The sequence below is a fragment of the Rhinolophus hipposideros genome (genome assembly GCF_964194185.1).
Source record: "Rhinolophus hipposideros genome assembly, chromosome: 7".
Classification (NCBI taxonomy): Eukaryota; Metazoa; Chordata; class Mammalia; order Chiroptera; family Rhinolophidae; genus Rhinolophus; species Rhinolophus hipposideros.
Genome location: NC_138053.1, coordinates 48,837,054 through 48,847,193, shown reverse-complemented (window position 1 = coordinate 48,847,193; position 10,140 = coordinate 48,837,054). Strand labels below are relative to the sequence as shown.

The following is a 10,140-nucleotide window of genomic DNA, read 5'->3' as shown; positions in this document are numbered from 1 at the left end:
TCCACGGCCCCCGCCGGCTCTGGGAACAGAGCTCGTTTCCTCAGCTTTTCCCGAGCGCGGGAGGGAGAAAGCCCGAGGTGCTGTCGGAGAAGGGCAAAGGAAGGTGACTGGGGCGACCGCACCCGGGCACCGATGGGGGCGGCGGACGCATTTCGCCGCCTCATCTCTGAGCCAAGCTGGCGGGCTAGGGCGATGGCCATCCACCGCGGTCCAGCCCAAAGTCCCTGCGGGGCGGTCCCCGCGCCGCCCACCGGGAGGACGCGGCCTTCCCTTGGGAAATGGCACGCCCGAGGGGCGCAGCCATTGCCCCCACCCTGGGGCGGGCACATCTCTGGACTCCGGCCCTCGGGGGAGGAGATCGGGGTCCTGGTGCCAAAGCGGTGCGCGCGCGAGAGGCGCCAGGACCCGCCCGGCGGCCAGCCCCGTGTGCTGCCCCTTGTGGAGCTAGTGGCTGCGAGCGGCTCCGCAGCCCCCAGCCCGCCCTCTGCGCTCACCCTGCGTCTCCTACAGCCTGGCCGCCCGAGGCCCCTGCGGGGACACGTCCACGTCTGAGGCCCCGACACGCGCGACCCAGCAGCCGAGCGCGCGCCGCCCCTGCCCGGATCCTCGCAGACCCCGCGGCTGCGGGCAGCCTCGTGCCTCCCCAGTGCGGCGAGGGAGAGAAGGGGAAACCCGCATCCGGTGGGGGCCAAGCCCGGGAAGGCGGGGCAGGGTCTGGACAGGCCCCTGCAGCCCGGGACCCTCGACCGACGCCGGGCCTCGCTCGCCGCCCGGGGCACTGCAGCGTCAGGGCGCGTGAGAGGTGCGGGCGCCCAGGGCCTCACCGCACCGGGCGCGCCCTCCTCCGGGCAGCCAACACGGCGAGCCGAAGTTTCCCCAAGTGCGGCCCGCGGAGCCCGCGGGGCGCCCTGACCTGGGACGCGCTGTCGAGTCGGCGGCGGCGCCTCCCGCCTCCCTCGCTCTGTCGGCTCCGTCCCTCCGCGCCTGTGGCCCCAGGGTGTCGTCCGGGCTGGATTGTGGTCTTCGGTGGCTCGAGTCGCAGATCCGGGTAGGTGCCACCTTGTCCCCGCCCCTGTTCGTCTGAGAGAGGGGGGCGGCGGGCTCCGAGCTGCCAAGCGTTGGAGTGGGGACCCGGCGGCGCGCACCTCGCCAGGCGCCCGGCGGCACCGCGCTTCCTCCGGGCTGCGCTGCACCTGGGGCCGCAGGGCCCAAGTGTGTTCGGGCCCGGGCCAAAGCCTAGCCTCCCAAGCTCCACCTTCTGTTCCCACAAGGAGTCCCCTCCCCACCCCAGTCCGCCCCCCCCACACACACGCGCGCTTTGGCTGGAGCGACCGGGCCCAGAGTAGGGACCGCGGGGTCTTCCCCGCTGCGGGGAGATGGCCACCCCGCACCCCTTACAGCCAGATCCCCGACTCTCCCTGTTCGTATTTGCGTCCTTCTCCTGGCCCCCACCCCCACCCCTTCATATTCACCTGGCTGATCCCGGCCCTGTACTCCCTGTAGGTAAACATAGGGCCTCACTCCAGGTTGGGGTATCCGTGGGAGCAACCGTTCTTGTCTGTATGAGTTTATAACTTTATTACTCTATTATTAAAATAGTGATATAACACTTTAACAAAGTACATTGTATGTGCTAAACTTCACTGAGGGATAAACAGAGACGAAATTAAGTAGAAGCAATGCTTTTGACTCCATTCATGGTATCATCTGGTGGAGAGAAGACCATGACCATTTTTTGTTGTTCAGATAACGTCAATCATAAGTAGTTTGTAGTTTTTTTGTTTTTTAATTTTTATTGGGGAATATTGGAGAACAGAGTGTTTCTCCAGGGCCCATCAGCTCCAAGTCGTTGTCCTTCAATCTAGTTGTGGAGGGTGCAGCTCACTGGCCCATGTGGGAATCGAACCCTCAATGCTGTTGTTCAGAGCTCGGGCTCTAACCAACTGAGCCATCCAGCTGCCTAAGTAGTTTGTAGTTTTGAGTCCTCAGAACCCGAAAGTAGACTTAACTCTGGGTAGTCTTCCTGTATTTAGGAAAGTACCTGCTGAAAGGCGGCCCTGTAGTGATTATATGTAAAGCAAGTTCACAGGATATTTTAACTGAGAGCTGGACTCTAGGGAGCGGGGAATCCTGGATCTGTGCCCTGAGCTCACATGTATTTGTTTGGGGAGATTGGAGGTTCCCAGGGAGGGACTGGGGAAATCTGCATAAAGGCAGAGGTCTCCTTTCTCCCATAAAAAAAATTAAAAAAAAAAAGTTTCTCTTAATGTATAGTACATATTAAAACGTGCACATTTCGCTAGTTCAATGATTTTGCACAAACTGAAATATCATTAAGATCAAGAGACAGAACATTAGCCACTCCCCTGAAGACTCCCTCCTACCCCTCCTTTGGGGGTGCAGAGTAGTGGCTTCAACCAGCATAGATTAATTTTCCTTGCATTTTCACTTTATAGCAATTGGATCATCCAAAATATATTGTGTTGTGTGTTGTGTGGCTTCCTTCACTCGAAATTAAGTTCAAGAGATGCATACTGTCTATGGTCATAGTTGGTTCTTCTTCTTCTTTTTTTTTTTTTTTGCTATATGATATTCCACTGTGTGAATATACCTCAGTTTATTCATTTTATTACTGATAGACATTTGGTAATTCTGAGGTTTGGGACATTGCAAGTAATGCTGCTAGGGCCATTATAGTAGACTTCTTTGGTGAACATATGTAATCGTTCCATTGGGTACTTACTTAGCAATGGAATTTGTAAGTCAGGAAGAAGGCATATGTTCAGCTTCTGTAAATGTTGCCAGTTTTTCAAAGTAGATGATCTAATTTTCACTTATATTTCATTAGTTTTTATTGCTGATTATAACAAATTACCACAAATTTAGTGGCTTAAAATGTAAGTTTATTCTCTTACAGTTCTGGAGGTCAGCTGTCCAAATTGGATTATACATGATTAAAATTGAAGTGTTGGCAAGGCTGTATTCCTTCTGGAGTCTTGAGAGAACCATTAATTCCCTTGCCTTTTCCAATTTCTAGAGGCTGTCGGCATTCCTTGGCTGGTGGCGCCTTAATCCATCTTCAAGTCTCAATTTCTCTCAACTCTGCTCTGTTGTCACCTATCTTTCTTTCCCTCTGACCCTCTTGCCTCCCTCTTATAATGACCTTTGTGATTATACTGGGCCCACTCAGATAATCCAGAATAATCTCCCATCTCAAAATCCTTAGTTTGATTACACCCGCAAAGTTTCTTTTAGCATGTAAGATAACATATTTATCAATACCAGGGATTAGCACACGAACCTCTTTGAGGGGGGCATTGTCAGCCTGCTACATCTATCAGCAGGGTATTGGAACATGTTGGATGGATGGAGAGAGGCTGGATTGAAAAAAAAAAGACAATGATGCTCTGAGAAACGATTCATGGAGGATGGGGGCTGTTGAGCTTGGTGTTGTGTCCGGGCTGGTAGGCAGGAGAGGGAGGCTGGTGCCTTTGCTGATCACCTCTGGCCACCACCATCCTGGCACCACAACATGTCTGGGGTTAAGGGGCTTTCATAAAGAGAATGACAGGGACGAGGGAATTGGGGGAGAGGAGGCTCTGCAGCTGGTGCAGGGCACCGTGCAGACTTCTCTCCTTCTTGCCTTGACAGTTCATGGCCCTGATCTTCTCATCCTTACAGGCAAATATTTAGTTTCAACTCTTGAGATGCAAATACATTTTTTCAAGGCCTTTTTCACTTGAAAGAAAGATTCCAAAACAGTGAATATTTTCTTTTGGAAGACGTTCTCTTTAGGGTAGGAAAACATTAAACACTAAGCTTCTTGTCACTGAGCAAAACATTAAACACTAAGCTTCTTGTCACACTGAGCAAAACAGAGTGTGTTTTGCTTCCTATCTTCATAGTTTTCTTCCCCCTGGTTCCTTTCTACTCATTTCTTCATGTCTCCCTCTTTTACCATGCTGTCCTACTAAGGGGAAACCCCGTGGCTGACTGGCCCCAGCATTTTCTAAACCTCAACAGCGTAGAGCTGGGCTGCTGTTTCCAAGCTGCCAGCTGTTTTCTGATTTATCTTTGGGAGATGATTGCTTTCCTGTTTTGGGAAGAAAAGAAAATGCTTCTGAGGTGCTAAAAAGATCGGAAGTGAGGGCTAACACCTCCATTTAAGAATCCACACTTAAAATCCATGAGCCTTAGACTTGGATGTGCCCAGTCTCCCCCAAACCCCAGCTCTCCACAGATATGCCCACACTATGCCCTTCCTGATAGGAGGAAAGAAAAGTTGCCATAAAAGAAGACCTCCATAATAATAGTCTTTGAAGGTTACCAGATGGCAATAAAATATGTTGTAAGCCCAACCTTTGGTCCTTACGCCACAACCCTTGGGCTAAGCCATGTCTTCCCTGGGGTAGGAGCTGGGCCTCTGTATCTACTCTATATCTGAGAAGGTGAATGGTTCTTTTGGATTGGAGATTGAATCTTTCAGAGTTGAGAGGCCCATTTCATTTGTTCCTCTGTACATTGGCCTCTGTGACTATAAAACGGATGAGGTTTTCCAAAATTTAGAAGATGTCTATGATTCTTTTCTTGGACTTTTTTTGGTAAATGGCTTAGCAAATATAACCACCGCATGGGCAGCAGTGAAATGGGGTTACCCAGTTTCAGCAGTACTTCTTCAGAACCTAAGTGGGTAGATCCAAAATCCTGTTCTGGAATCCACAAATTCAAGGCCATGAGGAACTAGACTGCTGTGTATTATGACAGGAAAGGGTGACTTCACTGGGGGTAGAGTTGGTTGGCATTGGGGCCTGATGCAGAGAGAATGAGTGTTGGAGTCTGAGAAGAGGACAGAGGGCCTAAGGAAGGAGAGGACAGTAGGGGTACCCTAAAAAGCATAATTGACTTGTGGACATTGGGGAAGTTAGGACCAGGATCTACATTTAAATATCAGTGAAGATAGCTTTGGGATGAGAATGAATACACACACACACATTTTTTTATATGTGTATATATATATATATATATATATATATACACAAATTTTATATATAACATTTTATATATATATTTATATATATATGTAAATATATATGTATTTATATATATATATATATATATATATATATATATATATATATATATATATATATTTTTTTTTTTTTTTTTTCCCCTCCACATACAAAAAAGTCTAGGGCCGGTACAGCTGGGTCCTTCTCTCTTCTGGTTCAATCATCTCAGTTTTTTCATCTCATGGTCACAAAATGGGTCAAAGGGCAAAAGATATATGCAATCTGTATCTCTCTCCTTTTATTTTGTTTTTCAGTAAAACAATAGTTTTCCTGACCCATTGATTTCCACTTATATTCATTGGCCAGAACTGGGTCACATGGCTACCTCTACCTATAAGGGAAGCAAAATTTTTTGCTGAGTTCACTAAATTAAAATATAATGAGGGTTCTTTTGGTAAAATAGGAATGCTAGCATAGATTTCTGGCTGTGACCCTGAACAATTACTTAACCTCTCTGTGTCCCAGTTTCCTCATCTGTAAACTGGGCACTGGACCATAACTGCCTATCTCACAGAGTTATTATGATAGATTAAATGAGTTAATTTTTATAAAGCACACAGAGCATAGCATTATAAAAGTGTTTGTTAACTACATTAATAAAGGGGAGAGTAATCACTGGGTTGGCAGTGAGTAGGCTCTACCATTAAGCATGGCTATTCCGCATAGTAGTTTTCTTTTGTAATAACAGTCTGTTGAACATTACAACTGATCCTAGCTGTACTTCGGGCATTAACTGAAGGGCTGCTGCCCTCACTTAGCAAGGGCACTTGGCAGCAACCTGGAAAAGCATTATAAAGGAATCTGTAGAGAGTGGGGCTAAGCTCCTTACAGTAAAAGGCATAACCACAAGAGTGGTAACAGAGCTGGCATATAGCTACATTTCCCAGCTTCCCTTGCTGCTAGTATGGCCATGGGACTAAGATTCTGCCAATAGAGAGTGAGCAGAAGTGAAGGGTGCTTAAGGGAAAACCCCTAGCCTTTTGCTTTCTTCTCATTCCCCATCTCATGGCAGGAATAACTGACACAAAGTAGCTTACTTTGTGTAGATGGCAGAGCTTCCAGGAAGCCTGGATCCCTGAATGACTGAGTGGTACAGAGTCACCCACTGACCTAGAATAGACTTGTTATACGAGAAAGAAAGAAATTTCTATTTTGTCTGAGCCATTGCATTTTAGGACTTCTGTATTCCTGCCTTTTACCTCAACTGATACAATTGCTTTTATAATTTAAAATAACATCTTTTAAAAACATATTTTATTATACATAAAATATTTTTAGAAGGATATTTAGGAAATTATGATAACATAGGCTACCTAGTGAGAGGGGAACTGAGAGGTTGGGGTGAACTCCTTCCACTGTGAGAGGGGGTTATGTTTTGTTTTTACTCCATATCTCTTTACAAATTTTCAAATTTGAAATTTGAACTACATATGTGTAATACTCAAAAAATTAAAATAGTTAATTAGAAATGTTAATATTGCACCCCTGTAGTTTGTACAAATTCATCACTGATTGCCACTCAACCTGCGCTTGAGTCACTTATCCACTAATCTGATGACCAGGGAAAGGAGAAAGGTGATGGATAAAGCTGGTAGGAAGAAGCAGCAGGTGAATTCCGGAAAGGAAGGAGAGCTGCAGTGCTCTGCCTGACTCGGCGCAAGCCAGCTCATCTGAGCTCCCCCAATTGGACCCCTCACCTCGCATCAGACTGTGTGTCAGCATGAGGGAACTGATCACTGCGTGCAGATTAATGTCACTTCCATTCCCCAGGATCCTATGTCTCAAGATAGTATCTTTTAATACGAGACACTCCAAGAGACTTGTCCTGAATTTGTGGTTGGATGAGCAACATGGCGTTTTATAGCCAATGCTTCCATTGACTATAATTCAGTTTCCATCTTTGTAACTTGAGTTGGTTTTTCTTGTCTCCTATATTTTGCGTTGATATGAAGGGGTAATTTATTATTTTCCTATTCATGATTTCCAACGAGACTCCCATTTCAATGCCAAAAGGAAAGGGACAATTTAATATTGAGTAATTTAATCCTCAGGGACAAAGTGGGGTTTTCTTGTTTAATATGGAGCAAGGGAGGGCACTGTGGGATTGACAGTTCAGAGTTTTCCCAAAATCTAATGAACATTTGAAATTATCATCTTATTCTTGCTTTATGTTTTCTTTTACCACCCACTGACTCCTTTTATAAACTCTGGCCTCTGGGAAAACATTAACCCTCTTTGCTGAAGTACAGTGATGGCATTTTCCCCTCCATGGCTTCGTTGAACTCAGTGCATCTCCCAGGAAAGTTTGTCATGTAAATTAGTAACAGAAAAAGGATTCAAATAGCTTCAGAAAGCACTTTTTAATGGTAAGAAAGGACATTAAAAAACTGACACATTGTTGGTACCAGTTTAATCCTCTCCATTGGTTCTTGGAGACCGAGCTTGATGCTGTCCCCTGAGGGTCCGTTGCACATCCTCGTGCCGCCCTCCAGCCTTATTCCCTATGGGATCCATCCGGGGCCCCTGCCAGACTGAGGGCTGCTGGTTCCTTGGTACACATGGCCCGTGACGTACCTCTCACATGTCACCTTGTCATGAAGTTCTCCACCCCCTCACCCAAAGGCTGCAACCACAGTTTGTGGATCTCTAGGACAGTTAACACCGCCAGCCTGATGGCACAGTTATTTGGCTCCATGTCGAACGGCCTTTGAGACAGAGAGCAGGTCTTAACCGTCTTTGCCTCTTGGCAGCCTCTTGGCCCAGTGCCGGGCACATAGTAGGTGCTTATGAATGTGTATTGTACTGAAGGTGTAGAGGGGCTAGAGAAATGAACCAAAGCTGGAGATTCTTCTTTGTCAAAAATGTCTCTCTGACAGGGTTTGGTAGACTACAGCCTGTCGGCCAAGTGCAGGCACTGCTTGTTTTGGCAAGGCTCATGAGCTGAAAATACTTTTATATTTTTAAATGATTGAAGATAATCAAAAGAAGAATATTTCATGACATAAAAATGATGTGAAATTTAAATTTCAGCATTCTCAAAGTTTTATTGGAGCCCAGCCACACCCATTCATTTACATATTGTGTGTACCCGTTGCAGCTTCCCCACTCCCACAGCAGAGCTGAGTGGTTCCAGCAGTGACCATGTGGCCCTAAACTCTGCGCTGACACTTTGCAGAAGATGTTTGCTGACTCCTGCTCTATAAGGTAAGGTCTTTTGAATTGAAATATTTGTTCTTGCTCTCTTCCAAATATGCAGTTGTGCTAGGGGCAAACATGGTTACTGTTTTGTTTTTTGCACTCTTTACTATTTTGAAAACGTCTGAGCAACCACCCTATATATGATAAACCAGAAATATTACCTGAGAGGTGCAGGTGGGAGGAGGTTCTCTGGAGATAGGGTGATGAGCAAGATTCACATAGCCCCTACCCTTGTGTTGATAGTGCTAATGTGTGATAATTGTTTTGATTGAGAAGTGAGAAGGTGCTCAGAGAATAGTGGGAATACCTTAGCTTGTCTAGGTGGCATCAGGGAAGGCTTCTCAGAAGAGGTGACATTTCCAGTGAAACCTGAAGGACAAGTAGGTATCATATCAGCGAAGAGTAGGGGAACTTTCACATGGAGAGAAACAAAGTTCGGTCTTATTGAAGCTGTTCTTATTCGAAGGTCTCTGTTATATTCATCAAAACCTATATCCTAATGAATACGTTCTTTGTACGAGGATAACGCTTCCTTAAACACTTCTGTGGGACTGGGAGTCAGAGACTGGTTGACCAGTGTGGGGAGGAACTCTGAGTTCCTGGATAGAGGACACTGGCTTGCTGGCTGCTTATTTCTCTTTAGCGAGGTTTTCTTTGGTTGTCCTGAATATCTTAAGAGCATTACAAAAACAAAAGGCCTGTTCCATGCTGATACCCCTGCCGCTCATCAGACAGGTTCCTCTCTGTGAGCTGACCGTTTATTTTGGAAGACTGTCTCAGTCTTTGAACTCCTTGACAAAAAGCTCTCTTGCAGTACTTTGGCTTTGGGAGGGGTTCCGCCTAATGGCAGCAATCTGGTGGGGGCCTTCTTGCCACTTTTGTTTTCAGGGTGGGAGAATTATTCCTGAGGCTTAGTGGGTTTGTTCTGGTAAAAGGTTGAGAGGACTTTAGCCCTAGTGTCTCTTCTGGCATCTGTCACCTAAATTCTAGGTACCTCAGACATCCCAGCTGATCTGTAAAACCAGGACATGGCACATCTTAGGGAAATTTGCATCAGCTCTTCGAAGAATTTAGACCAGGACTAAGAAGCAGATACTATTTTTACTTTAAAAATCAATGACAGCCTGTGTTCAGAATGAAGATGTGTGTTTTCTTCCGGTGATTTATTATTCATTCCAAATACTCATTTTGTCATGCAAAGGAATGATGTAAATACAAAAAAAACCAGCCCAGTAAATTAGTCAGTATACTCATGAATATGTTTCCATTAATTGGACCAACTACTGATTCATGTAAATCAAGGAAGAGATGAAGTAATGCTGCAATAATTGATCGGACATAAACCTCTCCATAACATGACTAACCTCTTACACGCGTCTCCAGGATTTGTTAAATTTGCAATTGTAAGTGAGAAAACTGTGTAGTAGTGAATAGTTATCATTTTTGGTTGTCCAGCATCCAAACGCCCTATCTGTTATGGCGAATCTAAGATGAGTGGAAGCTGGGATCTGGCTTCCCCCTCTGGAAGCTGGAGAGGATTGGATAAGTCTCTTCTTCTTGGACCTGCCTGTGGACATGTGACCAGGGCTCAGCCAATCAGACTGCATTTTCAGGGCGTGACAACAAGGTCAGAGACAGTCAGAGATCATTCGGTAGAATAGAGACTTCAGTAGATGGTAACAAGTGTCCAGGGCTGACGATGGCAGGCCCAGCACCTACCCTGGCTGAACCGCTGGTGGGATCTTGACTGTGTCATGCACCCTGTTTCCAAGGCTAACTTTCCAGTTTTTCTAAAATTCTTTAAGACAATAGGTGTCCTTCCAGTAAATTTCTTTTCAGTATAAGTTAGCTGCTGTTGGTTTTATTACTTGCA

At 46.0% G+C, this 10,140-nt stretch overlaps 1 protein-coding gene across 5 annotated transcripts in view; it reads left to right on the top strand.

The window, feature by feature from the left end:
• Window positions 1-143: 143 nt before the first annotated feature.
• LOC308499444 (uncharacterized protein) overlaps window positions 144-10,140 on the top strand; it is a 48,521-nt gene continuing 38,524 nt past the window's right edge. For all 5 annotated transcript variants that reach the window (XR_013993591.1, XR_013993592.1, XM_081052896.1 and 2 more), the window contains exons 1-2: window positions 144-1,048; window positions 8,167-8,273. Coding sequence is in view for 3 of the 5 variants with exons in the window: in XM_081052896.1 (XP_080909022.1) it covers window positions 279-1,048; window positions 8,167-8,272 (876 nt within the window). In the remaining 2 variants the exon portion in view is untranslated. The remainder of the gene's footprint in view (window positions 1,049-8,166; window positions 8,274-10,140) is intronic.